We start from the raw sequence: 23,723 nt of genomic DNA, 5'->3' as shown, positions 1-23,723 counted from the left end.
CCCAGGCATGCACGAGGCACCGGTGGGCACCGAGCCCGGCTGGGGCTTGCTGAGGCCTGGGCTGGAGGTGTTTGCCGGCCTTGGGTATACTCTCGACCTCGGCCCTGTGGTCGCTGGCAGGCTGTCAGCAAAATCGAGAACGGAGAGATTTCCCCCGGGGGTGGGGAGGGAGAGGGACGGATTAGGGTTGAAGCAGGGGGAAGGCAGGGGTGGGAGGGCGGCTCCCCTCACACTCCCCTGTCTGCCCCAGCCCTACCTGACCCCTGACCCCGGGGCCGGGTCTGGGCAGCGTGGGTCCCCCTGAGTGCACACCTGTCAGGCAGCAGCATCTGCCCCATTTCCCCATATTGGACAGCGCCCCACCCCCGTCTCTGCGTCCGGAACTTTCCAGAGAACACTGTCTCCACCGGTGCCAGCCAGGAGCTGTCCGTCAGAGGGCGGGATGGGGCCCAGCCTGCTGGACCGGGGTCCTGGGGTGGGGGGGGTCTGTGAACACAGGGTTTGCCTGTGCTGAGTCTCTTTTCCAGCGTTTCCATGGCCAGGAGGAGGGCTGGAGGGAGGCGAGCAAGTGCAGCAGGGACGGGGGGTAGGGGAGCACCCCCAGTCCCGGTGAGGAGGCCCCCTACCTCACTCCCACCAAATCCGCACGTCCAGTGGCCCACTGACGTTTTGGAAAGACGGGGCTGGAGGTTTGCTGCCAATGAGGAGCGTTTTTGGCACCCGTGGGAGAGTCCCGGTGGGGTTTTGGGGGATGGTGTTTGCATTTCCCCACCTGGGACCAGCTGGCAGTGCCTCCAGAAGGGAGGAGGAGGACGGACTGCCTCCCCCCGAGAGCCTGTGTACCTCTCTAAGCGGGGAGCACGTGTTGGTGCGGCGAGCGAGTCTGGGGTCCGGAGCGTGCCGGGCCCAGGGCAGAGCCCCGGGAGAGTCCGCTTCGCTGCCGGCTGCCCTGGCCCTCCTCCGCCCCAAGGATGCCCACGTACAAGACGCACACGCCCTCCGCGGAGGTTCTCCTGGGCTTCGGCGCCCCCACGGCGCCCCCGGAGGATCCTGGTCCGAGCCCCCATCTGCCACCTGACCCTGGTGGGCCTGGCCGGTCTGGGCCTCGACTTCTGCATCAGGGTCTCCAGCCTCAGGAAGCTGCCGTCTGCTCCTTTTGGGCCGGTTTGTGCACAGTTTGAGACGGAATCGGGGTCCCCTAGCCCAGTGGCCTCTCGGGTTGGGGCTGGGCCTTGGGTTTCCCGCCCCCCGCCCCTTCCTGTCCCCGGCCCCTAGAGCCGGACCCTTTCAGGGTCCGGAAGGCCCTGGGGAAGGTGCTGGGGCTGCTCCAGAGCTGGAGGTCTTCCGACATGTGCTCCGGGCTCCCGGTGCTGCCCAGCCACTGGCCAGGGCCCCGCACGGAGCTAGCACAGCACAGGATCTGCAAACCCGGCCTCTCCGAGTTCCTTTGGGAAGCTTTGGAATCCCTTAATCCACAGGGTCCCGAAGGGCAGGCGGGCTGCCGCCATCTGGCAGAGTTGTCTGAAGGCAGCGCCGTGGACAAAATGACGAGGTGGGGGGGCGGGCCGGGGGCGGGCGGGGAGGTTGGCCTCAGACCCTGCATCCCGCAGCGCTGGCCTTTTGTCCCCCGCCCGGGGCCCCTCCCTGGTCTCGGCCCCTGGGAGCGCGCAGACCCCAGCCCTGCGTGTTTGGGATGGCTGGGGCTCCGAGTCACCGCGAGGCTGAGAGGGCTCCGCAGAGAGCCAAGCGCCTGCTGTGTTTTCTCTGTCCCCCTGCCAGCCCAGCCCAGCCCCAGCCCCCAAGTGCAGCGCGCGAGCGAGTGAGCCGGACCGGTGGGCGGCCGGCGGCCGTGAGCGAGCAGAGCCAGCAGGAAATCAAGATGTTACCGCCGAGGAAAGGGCAGCTCTGCTCGTTCACACGCGGGGTGGTGCGCCCCGAGCTGACGGTGGGGTGAGCCCAGAAACCGCTCAGAGTGATGAATCGACGCTAAAACCCTGAGCGCTGGCATGGGAGCCTGGCTGCAAGGCGGCTTGGCCCTTGCTCCGGGAGCATTGCCAGACCGTGTGCTTGTCATGTTCTGGGACACCATCCTGGAGTAGGAGCCGTGCAATCCATGAGGCTGCGAGGTGGGGAGGCCGGGAGGCCTGGAGACTGGGAGGCAGGGAGGCCAGGAGGCCTGGAGACCTGGAGATCAGGAGGCTGGGAGACTTGGAGACCAGGAGGCAGGGAGGCCTGGAGACCAGGAGGCCAAGAGGCCTGGAGCCTGGGAGGCAGGGAGGCCAGGAGGCTGGGAGACCTGGAGACCAGGAGGCGAGGGAGGCTGGGAGACTGGGAGCAGGTGCACTTCCGAGGTGAGGTTGACGCTTCTCTCAAGTCCCAGGGCACGACCTCTGGCGTGTGTCGGCCTTACCCCCAGACGTGTGGGTTTATGGAGGTGGCGGGCCCCGGGGAGAAGTGTGGGCTCCCCCATAAAACCTCCGTCCTGGCCGCCCGGGGTCCCCGAGCTCCCGTCCACGGTCCCAGCTCTCCATGGCAACCCCTCTGGGGAGGCCACTCCAGGGCCAGGCTTTGGTGTCAGGCCCGGGATGAGCCTCAGCTTAGCACCTTGGGTGACTCTGAACCTCAGTCTCTTTATCCAGTAAGTGGGACTAAAAGGACCCTTATGTCTCAGGGAACTTGGAGAGGCCCTGGGGAAATGCCTCCAGGCCGCTGGCCCAGTGCCCTGCAGGCCCCCAGCCCCAGACCGGCTCCCTCGGTGGCCTGGGGTGGAGAGAAGGGCCGTTCCAACCTGGCCTGAACCTGTCCTCCCCCTGGCCTTGGGTAGCTTGCCCCTTCTCCAACCTCACAGCCTTCTCTTCAGCAAGGACCTCTTCAGCAGGTCCGGGGGATTGGGGAGACCACACTGAGGCCACTGGGGGGGTCCCAAGACCCTCTGGCCGGTCTCCGTGCCTGTCCCAAGCCCCCGCCCCACCCCACAGCTGGCTGGTTGGGTACTGGGTTTGTAGCGCCTCATCTGGAAGATGCGTCCAGGCCTCATGCTAGGCCAGATGGTGTGGCCTGAGGACCGCAGGGACACTGTCACAACGGGGGGAGGGGGTCTCGGTCCCACGCCCTAGGAAGATTGACACTGCTGTTTGGAGAGAACGAGGATGTCTCTGGGGGGGAACGTGAGGCCCACAGGCCTGCTTTCCCATGGCGGGTGACCCCACTCACTGTTCCCACCGCCCTGATGGCCCCCCTTCCAGGAGATAAGAGAGGCTCTGGGGAAGGGGCAGCGGTCACTGCCAGGCGGGAGCTAAGTGGGGAGCAGGCTTCCTTGGGGTGAGAACAGCTGGGTCTTTCCTGGGGGGCTGGGCGTGCCTCTCCATCACGCCTTGCCGCGGGAGGAGGGTGGCAGAGCTGGGGTCCACATCAGAGTGGCTGTGAGAAACCTGGGGGGCTCTGGGACTTGAGACGGTAATGGGGTCCCCGCGTCCCAGCCCATGGGCCCAGCTTGGGTGTCTGCGCTGAGCAGAGGGTTCTGCTGACCGCCGCCCCACCCCCCACCCCGACCCCCAGGGACACGAAGAGGGGGCAGGGCTTGCTCTCTGCAGGCTGGGCACCCCCCCCCCCCCCCCAGCCTCGGCTGTGGCTGTGGCTCCGGGCCTGTCTCCACCCCCGAAGCAGACGCGGCCGGACAAGTGCTTCTCTGTCGCTCCCACTCTGCCTGGCCAGACTCCTGGCTTGGCCTCCACTGGCCTCCTGGACGTGGCTGCCAGGTTCTCACCATCCCGAGGGAGAGGCAAGAATGTGGGAAGTGACAGGCCTTGATTAGGAGGCTGCAGGGCCCCGTCCCTAGCCTGGGAGGGCCGTGGGCTGACCGGGGCCAGCTGTGCTGTCCTGCGGCGACATCCTGGTGGGGGTGCGACAAAGGGGACTGCCAGGGACCCTCCTGGTGGCACCCAGGTGGGGCCTGACCACACTTCCATAGGGTCTTGATAGCGGGGGGAGGGCTTTCTCTGACCCCCGGCCCGGGTCATACTTGGTCCCTCCAGTGGCAGGGCCCCCCCACCCCCCCACCCAAGAGAGTTTCGAGGGAGATTTAGCATCGTGAGGACTTCTGCACCTCCCGGGATGATCATGCTCTTGCCGAACCCAGAGAACGGGGAGGGTGGCAGGAACCGTCATGGTGACCTCAAGAAGGCCGCCCTGTCTTGTCCAGCCCACACCGCACCCCGGGGCCTGCAGCGCTGCTGCTCAGGGCTCAGGGCTGCCCAGGGCCGCCCAGGGCCCAGGCGACACAATGCAGCGGGAGGCCCAGGGGTTCATAGTACATCTGGGGTCACTCAGCCAGGGAGTGTGGGGAGCCGGGGACGAAGCCTGGAGTGACATCCTGGGCTCCCAGGCCCCACCTGGGGGGCCCCTTGCTGTGTCCTCCGGGGCCGTCTGAGCTGGCGGTGCCCGGCCCATAGCGGGCGCTCGGTGAGCATCTGTTGGGTGACCCAGATGTGGAGACCGGGACCGGGACCTGCCTCGTTCCTGCGAGGGACGGACCCCGGGCCCGACTGGGAACCGAGGTCCTTCCAGGCAGGATGGCAGTGTTTCCAACGAGGCGTCTGTGGTAGGGTCTCCTTCTCCTCCGTCAGAGGCCCTGAGAATCGAGTGCTTTCGTTTCCCGACTCCGGCTGCGTTTGCTCCCCTAGTGAGCCGATGCCAGCAGCCGTGCCCTCGGTTAAGGGCCAAGGCAGGAAAAATGACAGCCCTGCTGTCGGCAGTCAGAGCCCGCCGGCGACCGAGAGACCACGGCCTGGCCCGCAGGCCTGCCCGACCCCCGAGTCCGGGGCCCAGTGCCGTTTTCCGGGAGGAGACCTGGGGATGGGCTGCCCGGACACCCACGCGGGTGAGCCTGGGTGCCGAGGCCAGTGGTACGGCCTGAGGGTTTAGGCCGAGGTGCGAAAGGCCAGGTTCAGATCCCCGACTTAGCACAGGCATGGCGGGTAACCTTGGAGGCCGTGGTCCTTACGCTCGGGACTCAGCAGGAGGAGGCCGACCCATGTTAACCGTGAACCCCAACGTGCGCCGGGGGCCCAGCCTGGCCAGGGCAGCTGCTGGGGGGTGGGGGGTGGAGTTGGGATATGCCCCTGGGCCGAGAGGACCGGCGAGGGAGGGCACAGCTCAGGAGTCAGGCCGCACCTTGCCCTCGCCCCAGAAGCTTCTGCCACGGAGCTGGGGGCCTGCTGTGTGGGGCAGCCACTGTCACCTGGAATCACAGTAGTCCAGGGCCCCCTGCTGAAGGCTGGGTGGTTCGGGGCGGCAGCGATGTGGAGCTCGAGGGGGCCGTGGCTCACCCGGGGAAGGTGAGAGAGTGGAGACAGAGGCCCCTCACAGCCTCGCTCCTGGGGGGGGGGCTCTCTGCCTGGCAGGGGGCAGGGGGTCTTACCCTCCGCTTCGTCCCTCACCCGGTCCAGCTCCCTTCCTTGTGAGTTTCTGCTCATCCTGAAGTATACCCCCCCCCCCCGGCCCCCATGCCTCATCTCCTGATTGGATTCTGCCCCATGTATCTTGGCTGCCCCTTGTCTCTGTCCCTCCTTGTGGAACGGTGGCCTCACCTTCCCCTCCCTCCCTGGCTCTTCTCCAGGCATCCCTGGGAGGCGGGGCTGGGCTGGCCTCCACTCCCGTCTCTCCCGGCTGCTCTGGACCTCGCTGGGCTGCTGGGCTTCTGACCACACCCTGGGGTCTGGCCAGAGCAGCCCTGGGGGTGGGCAGCTGTACCAGAACTGAGGGCAAAGGTTTTTCCTTCCTCCTGACGAGGAAACGAGACTCCTGTGGTAAGACCACAGGATTGGTGCATCTCCTGTGAACCGATCTTAGGGAGAGGACGTGGGTGCTCAGAGCCCGGGCCCTTGGCCTGCCGGGTCAGAGCTGGGGAGTCCTCTGGACTTACTTCTTGTCCCTCTGCTTGTCACATGCACGGTGTCTGTCCCTGAGCTCAGCCTCTGCAGGAGGTGGCCTTGAGTACTTGTGGTGTGACGTCGGGGCCTCGGCGGCAGGAGGGGCCGATGGCCAGCCTGCCAGTTTCGGGCTCGGGCACCTTGAAAAGGCGCATATGTGCGGGCTGGTCCCCGACACTGGCTGGAGCTGGCCGACACCCCCGTGACCGCAGTGTCCTGCCTTCGGGTTTGGCCTTCGGGTGGGAAAACAGCAGGAGGAGTGACCGACGGGGCCCAGCAGGCCGAGTGGGCTGCTGGGTGAGGGCCTGGTGATGCGCCTGGCCGTCGATGTTCTGGTTCCTTCTGGTGGTCTCTCTGGGTGACTGCTGTGGACCAGGGCCAGGCGCACGGCCAGATTCCCCGGCTGGCATCCTCCCTTCACCGGCCTTTCCTGCCTCTGCACCCGCAGCCCTGCACCCGCCCAGATGTCCTCCAACGAGCCAGTCTTCACGGCTGCCCCCTTCCCCGCTACCTGGCCACAGTCTGGCTTGTCGCCTTCTTGGGGAAACCTCCCCGTCCATCAGCCTTCACCGTCTCCCCTTCTCTGAGTAGTGTGAGCCCCAGCGCTGTGCATGCGTCCCTGGCAGCTCAGATGTCCTCGGTGAGAGCCAGGCCTCGGGGGCTGTGCCCGTCGTGGGGGCCGTGGGCGTTCCTGGACTCGGGTGGTGGCACAGCCTGCCCTGGACTCACCACAGCCTGTGCGTGACGGCAGGGGCGTGAGTCCAGGCAGCGGGCAGCCACAGAGCGGGCCCTGTCACGCGCACACACGCATGTGCACACGTGTGTGGGAGGCCTCCAGCACGGCTCTGGGGCTGGCCCTCCGCGGGCGCCTCCCCGGAGCAGGGCAGGCCTTGGGTTCTGCGGCGTGGTGCCGGGGTCGGAGGCCCCCCGAGCTGGCTGGTGCCCGGAGGACACGGGGCCTGCTCTACCTTGGGCTCTCCTGGGGGGCCCGTGTGTGAAAGAGGAGGGAGCAACCCCATTGTGCCGGGCCCCCGCCACCGAGGCCATAGTCGGGAATGGCAGCTGGGCTCTCGGAAGCAACCGTGGTTTCAATTTTCCTTCCCTCTGCTTGGGTGAGGAGTCCAGCCGGGTAATGGGTTTACCAGGAGGCTGGCGCAGGGACCAGCTGGCTCCCCGCTCCTGAAATAAACTCAGGCAGCAGCACGGGGGGGGGGGGCAGGGAGGGGGCGGGGGGTGTCCTGCAGGCAGCTCCGCTGGGTCTGGGTTGATCGCGTGTGGCCCCAGACCAAAAACTGGCCTCCCCTCTGGGCTGGGCTCTGGATGTCAAGGGTGGGAACAACCAGGCAGGGCGTTTGTCACCTGGGGGACCGGAGGTGGCAAGGAGGACTTTCCATCTGAGAAGACTTGAGTACCCCCACCCCCCCTCACAGGGCAGATTGAAGATAAGCCAGGGGCTGTCTGATCCCTAGCCTGTCATGTTCGGTCCCTGTGCCCCCAGCCTCCTGGATGGCACCCACACTGCTCTCCCCTGCCTTCGGCGCCCAGTAACCGGTCTCTGCCTTTCAGCCCACCCTGCCCCACTCTTCCCCTTTTCTACCCCCCTCATGCTCCCCCCCCCTTCATCCTGCACCCTCAAAGAAGCTTTTCCCCGGGGCCCAGACAGGTGGAACCCCGTGTGTGTCCCCGGGCACGCTGTGGCTGTGGGGAGGGAGTCCGCTCGGGCACTTGCTGTCCGTCGCTCCCGCCCAGAAGGGACACGGGACACGCCCAACTTCAGTAGGAGGGGGAGCGGAGTGAGCAGAGGTGCTGGAGAGCCTGGAGGACCCGGTCTTCCTGCCCGCGGCCTCGGCCCCCACACAGCGCCCAGGGCCACAGCTGCTGGGTGGCCAGCACCTGCTGTTGGACTCTGGAGCCTGCTGTGCCGGCGACTTCACCCTCAAGTCCAGGCACCCTGGGACCACGGGCAGTGACTTCTGGGAGTCTCTCTGTGTGTCCCTCTCTGCTGGAGCCCCCCACCCCCACCCCTGCCCCGCCTGCAGAGCGGTTAGCTCCTCCTGACAAGCTGGGACCCAGGAACGCCTGGCCCCCAGCCACATAGGGAGGGTCCAGCCCTGTGGGTTCCCCCTCGGGGGCCACACAGGGTGCCTGATGCTTGGCCTCCTTGGGTTCTGCTGGAGGGCCTGCTCACTCCATGTCTTGACCCCCAGGAAGGGGGGAGGTGTGGGGCAGCCTCCCAATGCGGGCCAGCATCTCACGCTCCCAGGCTCAGCCAGACTTCACCCGGCGCCCACTCTGCATCCCGGAGCTAAGGCAGCTGGCACGGGGCGGGGTTGGGGGGAACACCTCCCCACCCCCCTCAGATTGGCAGCATGTGGCCAGGCCCCTGAACTGAGCAGGGTGGGGCCTCGAGAGGCCTCAGGGAGGGCTTCAGGGAGGAGGTGTCCATGAGTACCAGGGGACAGACACTACAAGTGGGGGTAAGCCTGCCTGTGTTCTGCTTCCTGTTGGCCCCAGCTGACCCAGGAACGTGGCAGCTCTCCCTAAAGCCCCGATGTCAGGGGTCTGTGGCACTGAGGGGGCAGTGTGGCATTTGTGGGGCAGCACGGGGCCCTCACCCCAGCCTGGGGCCTGGCAAAGGAGCCCCGTGGCCGCCCAGCTGGGAGAGGAAAGCTGGAGCCGGCCTGGCGGGTGGGGGTGACACGGCTCCTTCTGCTGACACACAGACATTCCGCCGGGCAGAGACGCCCAGCCCGCATTTCCGCATCGAGAAAGCATTTCCCAAACAGCTTCCAGACCCCACAGCCGCGGCCCTGGATGCGCTCGGCGGCACCGAGCCCGGGGGGCGGGGGGGGGGGGACAGTGGGGCGGCTGTGGGCACTGTCTGGACGGCCGGTGGTGTTCTGTCCTGGGTGGTCTGCTGGCCTGCATGGCCGTGCCTGAGTCCCCGTGCCTGGCCTGGTGGGGGTAGGGCCCAGAGCCATCCGCAGCCCCCCTCCCCCAGTCCTTCAGGGAGGTGCCAAAGCCGTCTAGGGCTCTGGGGACCTCATCATAACCCTTATTTGCTGCTGCTCAGAACCGTGTCCTGCCCACTGCATAGACGAGGAAGCAGGCCCAGTGGGGTCCTGGGACTCGTCCGTGGGCCTGCACCCATGTCTGCTGCTTGCAGACTGTGCTCTGCCCTTCCCAGCCCCTGGCCGTGCCGGTGCTGAGGACAGAGGCCTGGAGCAGCATGCCTCCCCACCCCGAGGCTGGGATGTGCGACGGGGTCCAGGTGGATACAGAAGGGTAGTGACAGCCCCGCGGTGGGACGAGGTGGCCCGAGCAGCGGTCCCTGGCTGGGGGTCCTGGGGTCGGGGAGAGAGTGCAGGGGGCACTGGGGAGGTGGCTCTTGTGGGATAGGGACAGTCCTGGGGCGCCTGGGTGACTCAGTCGGTTGAGCGTCCGACTTCAGCTCAGGTCACAATCTTGCGGTTCGTGAGTTGGAGCCCCGCGTCGGGCTCTGTGCTGACAGCTCGGAGCCTGGAGCCGCCTTCGGGTTCTGTGTCTCCCTTTATATCTGCCCCTCCCCTGCTCGCACTCTGTCTCTCTCTAATACTAAGAAAAAAAAGAGAGCTAGGGACGGTCCTCAGGTCCCTTGGCTCGTCTCAGGCTGGCCTGGCTGGGTTCCAGGATGCCGTGGTCCTCACGGCTGCATCTGCCATGTTGCAGGGAGCTGGCCAGGTCCCAGGATACCGCCCCTCGGAGACCCAGTCTGGGCACTTCCTTGGGGCTTGCTGCCCCGCCTGGGGGAGGGCCTGGCAACCAACCTTGACTGACTCCTACTGACTCTCAGTGAAGCATTTTCCCCATCAGCTTACCGGCTCTGTGATGATCATCCCTCGTTACAGACAAGGCAGTGGGCACAGAGAGCCTCGTGCCCCTTGGTAGCAGAGCTGGGGGCTGGGCTCGGGAAGACCAGCGCTGCCCGGCAGAGGTGGCCGGAGCCACACCGAGAGCACGTGTCTACCTTAAGTTCTCTGGAAGCGGCACTGAAAAAGGGAGGAAGCAGGTGACGTTAATTTTGACGACGTATCTCATTTAACGCAACACGTCCAGGTAGAATCATTTTAACGTGTGATTAATACAAAAATAAGAAGGAGTGCCATCATCTTTTCGGTACCAAGAAAGTGGTGTGTTTTACCCCCAGTGCGTGTCTCCATTCAGGACGAGCTACAGTTCCCGTACTCAGGCCCCCCTGTGACAAGGGACAAGGCAGAGCCCTTTCCCAGGGTGGGCTAGACTTGGGCTGCACGGGAGACGAGGCCGGCGCCTCCCCCTTCCTGCCTTTGGCTCCTCCTCCTCTCACGGCCCTGGTCCTGCATGGGAGTTAGTGATGCTTCGAGGGGCCTCCACCCCAGAAGGGTGCTCCCGGAGGAGCCCCAGGCCCTGTGCCCCGTTGGTGAGGGTGATCTGTGGATCCGAGGTGTCTCTCTGCCCCTCCCTGTGAGACAGACAGTCTCCACGGCCTCCCGTCCCCCTGCACCCTGGCTGCTGGCTGCAGGGGTGAGATCCTCCGGTTTCTGTTAGCACTTGTTTGCATGCTGTTGGAGAACGAGGTTTACGTTGCAGTAACGGACTGCCAGCCCACGTGGAAGGCCCCGTTCAAACAGCAATCTGACAGTGTGCCCATCGGGGAGACTTCCGGAGGCTCCCCGGGTGAGAGCCCGGAGTTCGAAGGCTGGTGTGCTGTTCAGAGGGAGGCCAGGAGAGAGGCTCATCCAGGAGGCGGGGGCAGACAGGCAGGCGGGCCCCAGGCAGGCCTGTGTCTGCACTGCAGGGCGCCTGGCAGGCGGGGGGCCAATGGGCTGGCCTCCGCACCGCAGACAGGACCGGGCAAGGTGGGTTGGTGCCTCTCTCCCACAAACTTGAGGACCCCACCCATTGCGGGGCAGGGCTGAGTGACGGCCAATAGGGCCTTTGCCCCAGTAGTTGGCCAGGAGCTAGAGGGTCGGCCTAGGCAGGGCACGAGGGCCAAGACATCAGGAGCCAGCATGGGGCCGCCGGTCCGGCGCTCATCGGGGCCAGAATGCATAGACCCTTATGATGCCATTGGCCACTCTGGACAAGGCTGGAGCCTCAGGCCCTGTCCTTGAGCCAAAGTGGGGGTTCAGGGGTCTGGATTCGGACTTGCCTCCCGGGCTTCTGTAGCCTGGCATCTGGGGCTTGCTGTCCTTGCTAGGGAGTCCATTTTCCCCGTGGCCCTCTCCCACCTGCCGTGGGCACAGGGATTCCCTTGCTCCCTCCGGGTGCCAGTCCCTGTCTACTGGAGGACACGACAGTTCAGGGCGCAGGACACCGGGCTTGGGGGCTGCAGGCATCTCTGCCCCTTGGGATTTCCACTTTGGTGGCTTGGCTCCCCACCCCCCTCACACTTAACAGCACTCAACCCCACCCCACCTAGCCGCCTTCTCGAAGCCCCAGGTGGCATTGCCAGGGTGGCCTCCGTTTCTGCCTTGGTTACTTTCCCGCGTTGGTGCTGGAAACACATGTGTTTGAGCATGTGTGTCTGGGTTTGCTGAATACGTCTGTGCAGGGTCCCCTGTGTGTCGCGTGCGTATTTGCACACGTGGGTCTGTTTGTGCACGTGTCTCAGCGTCTTGGCCTGAGGGGTGCCTGTGTCCGAGTGCGAGGGCGCGAGTGCGAGGGCGAGGGCGCGAGGGCGAGGGCGCGAGGGCGAGGGCGCGAGGGCGAGGGCGCGAGGGCGAGGGCGCGCGCGCGCGCGGGAGTGCGCGGGGGCGGTGGGCGGTGCACTGGGGGCGAGGGCGCGGCCCGCGGGGGCGGGGCGAGGGGCGGGGGCGGCCCGTCCGCCTCTAGGATTTGGCTTTCACCTGCGGGGGGCGGAGGGAAAGCCGAGAACATAAAGGCGAGGGGCGGGGCGCCGGGCTCAGAGCGCGGCGGGGCCGCTGGGGTGCGCGCCGCTCGCCGACCGGCCATGGAAGCGTCCCGCGGCCGCGGGGGACTGGCCGCGCTCTGGTGCCTCGGGCTGCTGGGGGGCCTGGCGCGCGTCGCGGGCACGCACTACCGCTACCTGTGGAGGGGCTGCGTCCCGTGCCACCTGGGCCAGGCCGGCTACTCCGGGAACGCCGGGGACCGGAGGCCAGGTGGGCGCCGCGCGGACTCTGCGCGGGGGGCGTGGGGGAGGCGGTGCCCTGCTCCGCGCTGGGCTCCCTTTGCTCCGCTTGGGTCCGGCCTGCGCCCGTCCCGGCTGACCGGCTGACGGAGCCGAGGCCGGAGGGAGCAGGGCGGGGGCAGTGCCGCCGGCGGCCCCCTTCCTCTGGGACGGGGCCCCTGCGCCCTGAGCCGTCGACATTCCATCCCCTCTCGGGCCTGGCTGAGTGGGCTGCCGACAGCAGAGTGGTCTCGAGCGGAGGGAAGAATAAAACAGCCCCTTGCATTGGCCTGTGGCACAGGGCGTGCATTTCCCTGGCGCTGGCAGCTCTGGGGGTCAGGCAGGAAGGCAGGCTCAAGAGAGAGTCCTTGGGGTCCCCGGGCAAAGTCTCGGCTTCCGGGGTGCCCAGGGCCTGGGTGGATGTGCAAGCGCTAGCCTTTCTTTCTGTCACCTTTCCGCAAGCCTTGGGAGTGGTCAGCCCAGTGGGCTCCGGGTGAGCTGTGAGGACCCCGGCAGATACACCCCTGTCCTGGCTGCATCCTGCCTCTCCCTGCTCTCCAGATCTGGTACCCACGCTGGGCCACCCTCGCTGCGGGAGGGAGCTCCTCAGAACTTGGAGCTGGTCATCCTCAGGAATGCGAGGTGGGGCGTGGTGAGTCATCAACCGGATCACGGCAGGGGCGGGGGTGCTCCCCTCCAGGCCTTCCCGGCCCTGCGTGTGGCTCTGGGCAGGGCACGCGTCTTCTTGGAGATGCTGGCCCTGCCCAGCTGTCCCTGGGGCAGTCTCTGCGGCCCTCCGTGCCAGGGGACACATCGAGCGCTGAGCTGCAGGCCCCTGATGGTGGCCGTCTCCCACCTTCCCTGGCTTTGTCACTCGGCCAGCCGGGTCCCTGGCTGCGTCCCCACGGGGTAGGCAGCCCTCCCACTCTGGCTCAGTCGGGGCCAGGCCGGTGCTGTCACTGAAGCAGTGTGGCACCAAGCGCCGTGAGGCTGTGTAGCATCCCGAGGCCTGGGGCTGTGTGGGGCTGGGCTTCGGGGAACCCCCCACCCCCCACCCCAGGCCTGCCTGGACTTGCAGAGAGGAAAGGGTCCCGGCCTGTGGTTGACAGGGCGCCACCCGCGGGCCTGAGGACCCTCTGGCGTGTTTGGGAGGAAAGCACGACTCTGAACTTGGTAACCATCGGAGCCGAGCTTCCCGGCAGCATCTGGAGGGAGCAGGGCTTCAGAAGGGGCTTCTCTGGGTGGTTTCTGCAGGGGCGGCTTGTTTGGCCCTGGCCTGAGCTCCGGGCTTGGGAGCTGCCGTGACTTGATGGGCTCCCGGCCGCGTCGTGATGGGCGTCCCCAGGCACCGCAGGGGAGCCAGCCGGGTCTCAGCCCGGTGATGTGTCACCAGGCCGCTCAAGTCTCCAGCCACACGCGTCAGCTGAGGGCAGCACGGCACCTGTGGGCGATGCTGGAGGCCCCAGGCCCGGCTATTCCTTCCCGTAGCCCGGCTCTGGACCTGCCCGCTCCTGGGCTCCCGGCTCCTCCCACGCAGGTGTGAGCTGCCCCAGACGAGTGTCAGCTGGGCCTCGGGCTGCAGAGGGCAGGGGGTCTGCACCCAGAGGCAGCTTTCGTCCCCTGGCTCCACTGGGTCAGCATGGGAGGTGCGGTGCCTTCGCGCTCTCTTTCGGCCTGGGGGAGGACCCAGACCCCCTTCTGTGCCACCTGGAGAGTGATGTTCTCTTGGTGGTTCCAAGGCCTTCTGTGTCAATGCTCAGTTGGGGCCCTGCTGCTTGGGGTGCCTCAGGGCACTGATTCCACGGCGGGAATCGCTACGTGTAGGCCACTTGGCCCGAGAGGGCAGGCCTGCAGGACGGGGCCCAGGGGAGCACGGCCAGCCCCCGGGGAGCACCGGAGATCTTACTGTGGGAGTCAGGAGGCCGGGCTGGCCAGAGTGGACATTTGGAAACCTGGATTTCCAGCATGGGTGGTCTGAGCCTCCCCACCCCACAGTTCCAGAAAAGACCGCAGAGGGAATCTTTACATGTGCCCCATGTTTAACTCCTGCGGCTGCTGCAACAAATCACCCCAATCTGAGTGGCTTAAAACCATACGGGTCTATTACCTTACGGTTCCAGAGGTCAGAAGTCTTAAATGAGCTAAAGTCCAGGAATTGACAGGCCTGGTTCCTTCCGAGGCTCCAGGGAGAACCTGCTTCCTTGTCCTCCCAGCGTCTAGAGGCACCGCATCCTTGACGGTAGCCCCGCCTCCGTCGACACAGCCAGGGGCCGGGTGTCTTCCCATCTCTTTCTCTCTGACCCTCTTGCCCCTTCCTTTAAGGGCCACGTCATGACACAGGACCCCCTGGATACTCCAGGATCATTGGTCACCTCGCTGTCCTCAACTTAAGCCCACTTGCAAAGTCGCTTTTGCTGGGCCGGGCTCCAGGGATTAGGATGTGGACCTCTGGAGGGCTGACCACACTCTCCTTAAAGACCACTGAGCTGTGGCTCTCAGGGCACAGCCATGGCCACGGCCACGGTCACGGAGTCCGAAGCTCCCGGTGGTTGGAGCGGGCTGAGGACGGCTCTGCTCTGCCCCCACGTGGTCACCTCAGGAGTGGGGCAGGCGGGTTTAGGTAATTGGATGCTGCTTGTGTCCTGGTTATGTCTCTGTGAAGGGGCCCCAGCTGGAGGGCATGTGGCCAAACGCCCCACCACCCTTAAACAGGCTTCCCTTGCCCAGAGAGCTGAAGGGGGAGGCTTCAGATCCTTCGGCCTTGAACTGCCCACTGTGTCCAGATACCCACCCGGGCTGACGGCACAAGTGGTGCCCGAAGTGGTGGCTGAGCATCACTGCACCTGCCGGGGCCCCGCTCACAGATCTTGTCCCCACCCCCCCTCCCCAGTGGCAGGTTGCAGATCACCAGGCAGTGCGGCTCCAGGGGCCAGGGAGAGCTTGGGGCTGTGGTCAGCGTGCCAGCCCCTCCCGAGGGGGGCGCCCTGGGAGATGGCTTGGTGGATGTGGGCCTGTGCATCTTAGCGAAGAGCAGGATTTCTGTCCCCTGGGGTGGAGTCTGAGTGTTCCTGTGCGGGCAGCAGGGGGGCCAGAACAGTGGTCACGTGGGCAGGGGGTGTGAGCTGGGGAGGGAGGCCCCGACTGGAGGGGCCCTGCTGGCTGACGGCTGCCTCCTGCCCCTGCGTCCCCCCACGTGGCTCTTCCCAGACTGCCCATCTGGTGTCCTTGTGGCCCACAGGGCTGCTGAGCGGGCCCGACAGGCTGACGTTGACCAGGGCTCCCTGCGTATCCGACCCGCCCGGGAGCTGCTGGAGGGTGCAGTCCTCAGGGTGGGCTCAGCGCCCCCAGCCAGGTGTCCGAGAGGCTCAGGGGCGTGGTGCCATCCGAGCCTGCCTGTCCCCAGGGTCTGGACTGAGTGAGCATGGAGACAGAGCTGCCGGCCGAGAGCAGGTTTCCAGAAACCAGCGTCCCTGCCTGCCTGCTCACCCAGCACCTGCCTCTGCGGCCACGTCACGGGGTCAGCCTGCCGGAATGACACCTGCCTGCCTGGCAAGGCCGCTCAGGACACCGAGGCCGCCGTCCACCCAGCCCTCAACACACACGTGGTGCACCTTCCTCAAAGCTTCACTGAGTGCCAACTGTGTGCCCGGGGCTGTGCCCCCTGGAGGCACTTACCTTTCAGGGACTCTCTCAAAGACAGGGATCTGCGCTCAGAAGGGACGGGCGGGGTCTCCAGGGTCTCCTCTCTGAGCCCCCTTGGGTGGGTGCTGTCCGCCTGCCCTGCCCGATGGCTGTGGGTCTATCCTTCTATCCCCTCCCTGCCCAGCCAGCTCTCCCTCAGCTGTGCCCTGGGTCCCTCTGTCCCCCACCCTCTTTGGGGGCTCTGCTCTGCCCTCCAGCTTCCCATGAATCACCCTGGTTCCGTACTGAGAGGACTCCAAGAGAGCCTCTCTTGCTCCTCTGTCGTCTGTCTTAGGCAGCCTCAGGGCTTGGCAGGGCCCCGGGGATGTCCCCAGAGTAGACGCAGCTTGTGTGTGGAGCAGAGGCCCTGTCTCTGTGTCGTTTCTGGAGTGCCGGCCGGGCACATTCTGAGCATGGACCGGTGGCGGGGTTTGCATAACCTGGTGGGCAGGCTCTGGGGTGGCCGGGAGGAGCCTGGCCCCCGTGTGCTGCCTTTGGCGCCCTTCAGAAGTGGGCTCACGTGGCTGGCATTTTAGGGTCGGAGCACCGAAGGTGGGCATTTTCACGGGAACTGGAGGGTGCAGTCGTGGCTTGTACGTGCTTGAGTGAAGCGTCTGTGTGTCTGTCTCCTTGCTTCTGTGGTTAGGGGAGGCTGCGTCTGAAAAGTGCGGACTGGCCCGCGGCCCAGGCGTGGGCTCCCGTCCCCGTGCCCGGCACGCTGGGGATGCTCCGTGTCTGCAGCGGCTTCCCGCCTCGGTCTCCGTGTCTCCCGGGCAGTTGCGTCCTTCCTGGCCTTAGCCTCGCACGCAGGTGTCCCGGACAGCCTGTTCTGACGCCCTCAGTCGCTGCCCGGCCTCCCCTCGAGCTCAGCTTGGTGGACGGAAGCCTGGAGGGAGGGATGAGAGGCGAGGGCAGCCCCAGTCTTCTCCACACCTTTGCATTCCTGCAGAAGGAGGTGTGACCCTCCTGGGGTGCATGCGCACAGGTGTCCTGCCCTGGTGGCCGGTGGTCTCAGATGGGAGGTGTTCTCCCAGAAGCGGAGTGCCGGGGACCTCCACTGGGTCCTGTGCTGGGGTTCTTGCTGGTGGTCTCCTGTCCCCCTGGCATTGGGAGCCCCCCTGGACCCCAGACAGGTCCTGCGCTCGTTTCCTGGGAACAAAACGGACACAACAGTAGACGTCGGTTCTCTCGCTGTTCCTGGAGGCTGGGAGTCCAGCATCAAGGTCACGGCAGGGCCACGCTCCCTCTGCGACCTCCTGTCCTTGACGCGTCCCCCAGCCTCTCGTGGCTCCCGTTGTCCCTCAGCTTGTGGCCACCTCACTCTGACCTCTGCTTCCCCGTGTGTCTCTTGTCAGGACCCCAGTCGCAGGATCTAGGGCCCCCCTCACCCAGCGCGGTCTTGCCTGGATCTTTACTTGCATTTGCATTTTATTTGCGGATAAGGTCACGTTCTGAGGCTCCGGATGGATGTGGATTTGGGGGGCATCTAGTCCCTCTATCCCCTGCCCTCCCTTGGGCTTTTTGTCCCCCAAAGCCTGGGCAAGGGCACCTCACGAGTTACCGGTTTTTTCCTTTGGGGCCCATGGGCCCCAGAGGAGCGGCGGGCACTGGCTGGCACCGTCCCGGGTATTTCTGGATTTGGACTTGGGAAGCGCACTCCACTCCCCCACCGCTCCCCCTGCCCCGCCCAGTCCCCTCTGCAGCCACCGAGTTTCCTCAGTGAGGGGCCCCGACCCCAGGTGGCTGCTGGCTGTTAACCCTTGGCCTTGTGTCCCCGCGCAGATGTGGATGAGTGCCAGGTGCACAATGGCGGCTGCCAGCACAGCTGTGTGAACACGCCAGGCTCCTACGTCTGTGAGTGCAAGCCCGGATTCCGGCTCCACGCGGACGGCAGGACCTGTTTGGGTAAGCGCCCTGCGGCTCCGGGAGCGGCCGGCCCACCCACTTGCTGGGCGCGCCCGCCAGGACAGGGGCTGGGGTCCCTGTACTCAGGGACTGAGAGACCCTCTGGGGTCTGTGTGCTCAGTGGCAGCTCTGACGGCGTCTCCGTCCTGCTGAGTGTGTAGCTCCTGGGGGAGGGAAAGGAGGAGTCCCAAGGACCTGGCTCCCCCTGCTGAGGCTGGGCCCTGGGACGCCGAAGGCGCGTTCCCGGGGCGCCTCTGTGCACCTGGGGAGGAGCCCCTGGGCCCCCGATACTGTGGAGCGCCCTCTCTGCAGAAGCCGCAGTGATGGGGACCAACCTCGGGGGCGACTTGGGTGCTTGCTGGGTGTCAGGGGAGGCCTGGTGAGGGCGGGGGTGGTGTGAGACCGCTCTGGGGTGGGTGGGCTGGGGTTCCCGGGCCCAGGTCCCCCCGCCCCAGCCTTGGGGAGCGTAGGGGGTTGGGCCTTGGCGGGGTTGGGGGGAGGGATAGCCAAAAGCCGGGTCCTGACCCTCACTTCCTCAGCACGTTCTTTTCCTGTGGGGAGTAGGCTTGATGGAGTGCCTGGCCGTGGCCTGCTGTCCCTGCGAGCGAGCCTGGAGGGCTACTGGGGGGAGGGGACAGAGCCAGGCTCCCGCTGAGGGGGAGGCTGGAGGGGCGGGAGGCGGGTCTGGGGTCTGGCGGCCAGCGCTCACTCCCCACCCTCCTGTGCCCCTCTCCTGGCTGGCTCCGGACGAAGGGGCCGAGGGCACAGGGCTGCTGTGTCTGGGAGGCCACGGGATGGTCGTTCTCGGGGGGGGGGGGGGGCTGGGGGCCAGACACCCCTTCTCTCACCCCAGAGACCCAGAGCGGGCCCGGCAGGCTCCCAGCGGCCCCATCCCCGCCTGCCTTACTGCTATGTGGCAGGGCGGCCTGCCAGCCCCGGGGGGGCCCTCCCGGCACTCAGGGCGCATACTCACATGTCCGGGCGCTGCTCCGTGAAGCTTCTCTGGGTCGGGAAGTGGAAACAGATGTGGGAAGTGTTGTAATGTGCTTCCAGACAAATCTGACTAGGGTGCAGTCTCCAGCTGCTGCCCCCTGGCGCTAGGGGGAGGGGGCTTCTGGGAGTCTGCTGGCTCACCCTGGCCCCCCGACGTCTCTCCTCACCCTTCCTTCGGGCTGGGTTCTCCCTGGAGAAGGGTGTCCTGGGGGTTGGTCCGGGGTGGGCCGGGCCTGGTGGGTGCCCACTGCCCCCTCCCTGTCGCGGGCTCCCCTGCAAGGGGCCTGGGGCTGGGACCCACCTCCCCAGTCTCTCTAGTCCCCCCGTGTGCGCTGATCGTGGCCTTCAGTGAGGTGCTGGGTGGTGGTGATGCGTGGGCAGCATGCAAAGGGAGGGGGGCCTTCACGGCTGTGGAGGGACAGGCTGTGGCCTTGAGACTGGCCTCAGGCTGTTGGCTGCGGGAAGTTCAGGTGGGGCGCCCCTCAGCCTTGCCCTGGCCCCCAGCCCACCCCCTCGCTGCGCTGGAGCTGTTCCCAGGAGCCTTTCCTAGGAGTCCCCTCTGCTCTAGGCCCCAGAAGTCTTGATTTGTGACATTTGCTTATTTAAAGGTCTTCTCGGGTCTGATGCCGGGCTCCTGGGCGTGGTCTGCACAGCCCGACCTGAGGCTGCTGGGACCTCTCGGCCCCTGCCCGGCTGCCCCTCACACTGCCCACCGGGCGGGGCAGGTGCGCTCCGTGCCCAGGTGGCGGCCAGCCCTCTCCCTGTCGGTGCCGCCCCCTGGGCGCTCCCCGTAGCCGGAGTGGCTCCTTTCTTAGAGGGCATGCGGCCTCTCGCTCTTTCTCTTTCTTTGGACTGGAATCGCCGGCGGGAAATGCGCGCACTGTGCCCCGCTTACCTGCACACACCTGGCTGTTTTGGGTGAATTCTGGGACCTGGTGGATCCCAATGGATACCTGGGAGTCTGGGAGCTGACAGGTTGACAGGCCGGTCCCCACGTCCCCCACGGTGTCTGGGATTAGTGCAGGATTGTCAGACTTGGTCCACTGGGAGCTGCCTTTCCTGGGGAGGCCTGGGCTTTGCTGAGAAACTTCCAGAGTGGACAGGCGTCTCCAGGGGGCTTCTTCACAGGCAGAGCGGGAAGTGTTCGTTCTAGGGGCACCTCTCCCTTCTTGCTACTGTGCCCCTTTTGGTTGCCGAGGGACCTGCCCAGGTGCGGTGGTGGCCTTGGGTGGGTGGGCAGGCTGGCCAAGCATCTGAGATCGTGGATGGGTGGCTTCCAGGTGGGACTCGGGTGGAGGGTGCCACTGGACCCTCTGAGGGCTCTGAGTTGGGGGGGGGGCTGGACTTCTTGCCACTGAGAAGTTGTGGGGCCCTGCCCCCTCTCCTCTGGGGCCCCTGGGGAGGAGCTGGGCCTTGTCTGAGGTTTACAGGGTGCCTTCTGAGCCCAGACCACCCTAGGGCTGTAGCACAGGATTATGGGAAGCATCAGAATAGGACCCGCACCCCCACCCTGTGCAGCTATGGGACAGGCTGCACAGCTGGAGCACAGCTGCTCTGGAACCCCTCTCCTGGGCTCTGCTGGGATCCTCTGCTGGGGGAGGGGTGCTGGGAGCTCTCCTGGGACTTTGCAGGCTGGCAGGAGACAGCCCCAGGCACCCGCTCCCATCCAACAGCTGGGAGTAAGAGTTCTAGAGATGCTGGGGGGGGGGTGGGGAGAGGGCGGGTAGAAAAGATGCCCACAGGGATATGGCCATCTTTCCTGTGTGCTGGCATCTCTTGGGGTGTTCCATGTCACGGGGCCCTGAGGGACGTGGGAAGTCCTCAAGGGAGGCACACTGGAGAGGGGAGCCTTGAGACACACAAGGGGGGCCTTGAAACCTTTGAGGAACTTGCCTCCGAGGCAGGGAGAGGGCAGGAAATCCCTCCCTCTCAGAAGTTCTGATGGAAACAAAACACAGAAAGGTTTCAGTTCTTAAAGATGAGAATTTGCCAGAAGGATTTTGCCAGCAGCCTGAGGCCCCTGAGCACCACCCACTCAGCCTGGCCCCAAGGGAAGCAGCAGTAGCCGGGTGTCTTGGGGCCCTCCATCTCTGGGCTGCCCTCCTGGGTGTGTCCCCCGGGCTCTGGGGTGGGAAGAAAGAGCAGGGCAGGGCCCAGTGCTAGTGCACCCTGAGTGTCACCCTCGGGTCACAGAGCAGGCCTCTTGCCTTTTCCAACTTGGGGCAGCAGGGCCTGGGAGTGCCTTGGTCAGGTGATGTGTTCAGGAAGGCCATTCTCACTTTTCTGTGACATCTTGCCGAGGGCCCAGCTGCTGGGTGGTTTAACACTTGGCACTGGGAAACCCGCCTCCTCTGTGCGGCTGGGCGCCCTGAGCCAGCAGGACACCTGCCCAGTGGTCCCTTCTGGACCTTGGACGTGGAACTTCCCCTATTCCCCCGCAGCAAGCGATACAGCACAGGGTCCATTTGAGGGACCATGACCTCACTGGCCCAACTAGTACGGGGTCCGTCTGTGTGATACCCCCCCCACTCCCAGTCCTCTGCCCTTGGCCTTTTGGACTACTCACCCCCCACCCACACCAGCCCTCGCACTCCCCACCCCCCTTCACCCGTGTCCCAACGCCCTGACCCGGGTTCCTTCCCCTAGGAGTCAAACGGGCCCTGTGGTGCCCACGGTGTGGGGGAGGGTCTCCCCAGCCCTGTGTTTCCTCGGGCCTCTGCCGGCCGTGCCCCGTCGTCTCAGGGCCGTCCTTTCCCCACCAGGCCTGGGTCCCTCAGGGAGGGAGCAGCGAGGGCTGCTCAGAGGGGAGGCTCCCTGCCCCCCAGGAGGCCCCGTTGGCAGAACGTGGGGCTGGCGCCAGAGCCACAGGAAGCGGGAAGGTAGAGGGCTCTAGGCTCGTTTCCACGCCTCCCTGCAAAGCTCCCTTGCGGCTCCGGGCGTGCTCTCTGGTGCCTTCCAAACCCGAAACAGGCCACCGTTGCAAGAAAGCAGTGTGCCTTCCCGGCCCTGCGGGGCCCCTGGGTCTCAGTGGGGGGGTGGGAAGGGCTTCCCCGCCCCTGAACCCCCCCCCCCCCCCAGGAGAGTCCTGGCTTTGGCAGAGCCCAGGGCCCCAGAAGGGCAGCTGCCGGCGTTCGGGAGCGACGGGACGGTCACGCTCGAACCCTGGGGGTCGGGAGCGGTGGCCACAGGCCCTGGGCCGACAGGCAAGCCAGGGCGCAAAGACGGGGTGGTGCGGTGGGGAGGGTCGGTGAGTGTGGGCCGGCGCAGAATGAAGCGTGGGGCCGGGCATGGGGCCGGGTGGCCTGGGCTGTGCGAACAGTGGCGGATGCACCCCCAGGGGCTGCGGCAGAGCCCGGGTTCACCCCGAGGTGGGCGGAGCGGGGCGGGCAGGCCCTGGCGCCCTGCTCGTGGCTGTCCCTCTCCCGCTGGGACTTGGGAGCTGGCTGGTGGGTGTGCAGTCTGTGATGGGGCAGGTCTGGCCCCTGGCACGTGGGTGGTGGCGGCCCCTGCTGGCGGAAGGCGGCAATGCAGCCCCACCCTGAGATCCTGTCGGGGGAGGGGGGGTGCGGAGCCGAAGCCCCCCAGCAGGTACCTCGGTGGGTGTCTTCAGGAGTGGCAGTGCATTTTCTCACAGTTCTGGAGGTGGGCACTTCCTGCTCATGCTGCCGGCCAGCGGGGTCCCGCCTTCCTGGTGGCCTTCTGGCCGTGTCCTGTGGTGGAGGGAGAGACAGAGAGAATCTCGCGTCTCTTCTTACGGGGGGGCAACATTTCTGTTGGATCGGGGCCACGCCCTGTGACCTCATGTAACCTTAATTATCTCCACGAAATCTCTGCCTCCAAAGGGAGTCACCCTGGGGGTTAAATTTTAGGGGCACGCGTGTCGATTCAGAGGAACGGAAACATCAATCCCGTCAGGGGCGGCAGGGCCTGCTAACCTCCCGTTTTCTGACCGGTTCTTGGCTCTGCTTCGGGTCTGAGCACCGTCCTGATCTGCGGGGCCGCGCAGGCTGGGGCATGGGTTCCACGGCCGGGTCTCAGTGTGACCTTCACCACCAGCTCCGGGCACCGGCCGTGCCGAAGTGGGCCCGTCCCTGAGCTGCACGGCCCCGTGTCTGAGAAAAATCCGCCGCCTCCAGCTTTCTGGGCCTCCGTGGCACAGGGTGTGCCCGAGGCCGCTGGGCTTGGCTCCCTCGTGCACGCAGCTTGGGAGCACCCGGAACCTTAGCACTGTGTGGCCGGGCAGCGGGAGTCAGGTTCCGGAGGCCAGGAGGCCCCGCGGCGAGCCCCAGCTCCCTCTGCCAAGCCCACCTGCTGGGGATTTGTCCCCTGGCTCACTTGGCGGGGGCGCCCAGTGCCAGGTCATCCCCGGACTCGTCCTGGGGGCTCTGCCTGTCAAGGGGTCTCCTTTCCACCCCTGCCACAGCCCTCTGGGCCCTCCTTGTGGCCGTGGTACCAGTCCTGTGGGCCGCCCTGCCCTGGGCTCCAAGACCCTGTCTCTGGGCACCTGTCCCACCTGCCAGGAAGGCCTTCTGGCTCCTGTTACGAGTCCCAAGTAGGGAGAGGGCTGGGAGGTGTGCACACAGAGAGCCCAGGAACCGGGTTGGGTCAGGTCGTGCTCGGAAACCTCTGGGTGGTGCCGGTGGCTCAGTCAGTCATAGTGGCTCAGGTGTGGCAGGCAGGGCCGTGGGGGGTCAGTGCAGAGTAAGGTGGCTGTGTGGGGGAGGGGCTTAAGGGCTGACGGACATCAGACAGCGGCTGCCATGCAGGCCTTGGTCTGGCCCAGGTCCCACATCACTGCCATTCCTCGGTGCATGTGGCAGGCAGGTGCTGCCAGGGGACCGAGCCCTCACTGCCACCCTGGTGTCCTCCCCTAGGCTCACTTCCCTAGTGCTGGTTTGGGCCTGATGGGACCCTGGGCAGGGGCTCCCCAGCCGTATGCCTCACGGGAGGAAGTCGGGTCTCTCACGAGGGCGGTGTTCTGGATTTCTCAAGCACACTGCTCCTGGCAGACAGCGTGGTCCTGGCGTCCTCGGAGCCCTGAGGCCAGGCACCCGGTCTGTGGGGAT

General features: G+C 66.2%; 1 protein-coding gene across 6 annotated transcripts in view; it reads left to right on the top strand.

The window, feature by feature from the left end:
* Positions 1-23,723, top strand: part of MEGF6 (multiple EGF like domains 6) — a 92,279-nt gene that overhangs the window by 46,659 nt on the left and 21,897 nt on the right. For all 6 annotated transcript variants that reach the window (XM_045034970.1, XM_023258002.2, XM_045034969.1 and 3 more), the window contains exon 5: positions 17,542-17,664. In XM_045034970.1, the coding sequence (XP_044890905.1) occupies positions 17,542-17,664 (123 nt within the window). The remainder of the gene's footprint in view (positions 1-17,541; positions 17,665-23,723) is intronic.

The sequence above is a fragment of the Felis catus genome, chromosome C1, assembly GCF_018350175.1.
Source record: "Felis catus isolate Fca126 chromosome C1, F.catus_Fca126_mat1.0, whole genome shotgun sequence".
In the NCBI taxonomy this organism is placed as follows: Eukaryota; Metazoa; Chordata; class Mammalia; order Carnivora; family Felidae; genus Felis; species Felis catus.
This window is presented reverse-complemented; position numbering and strand designations above follow the sequence as displayed.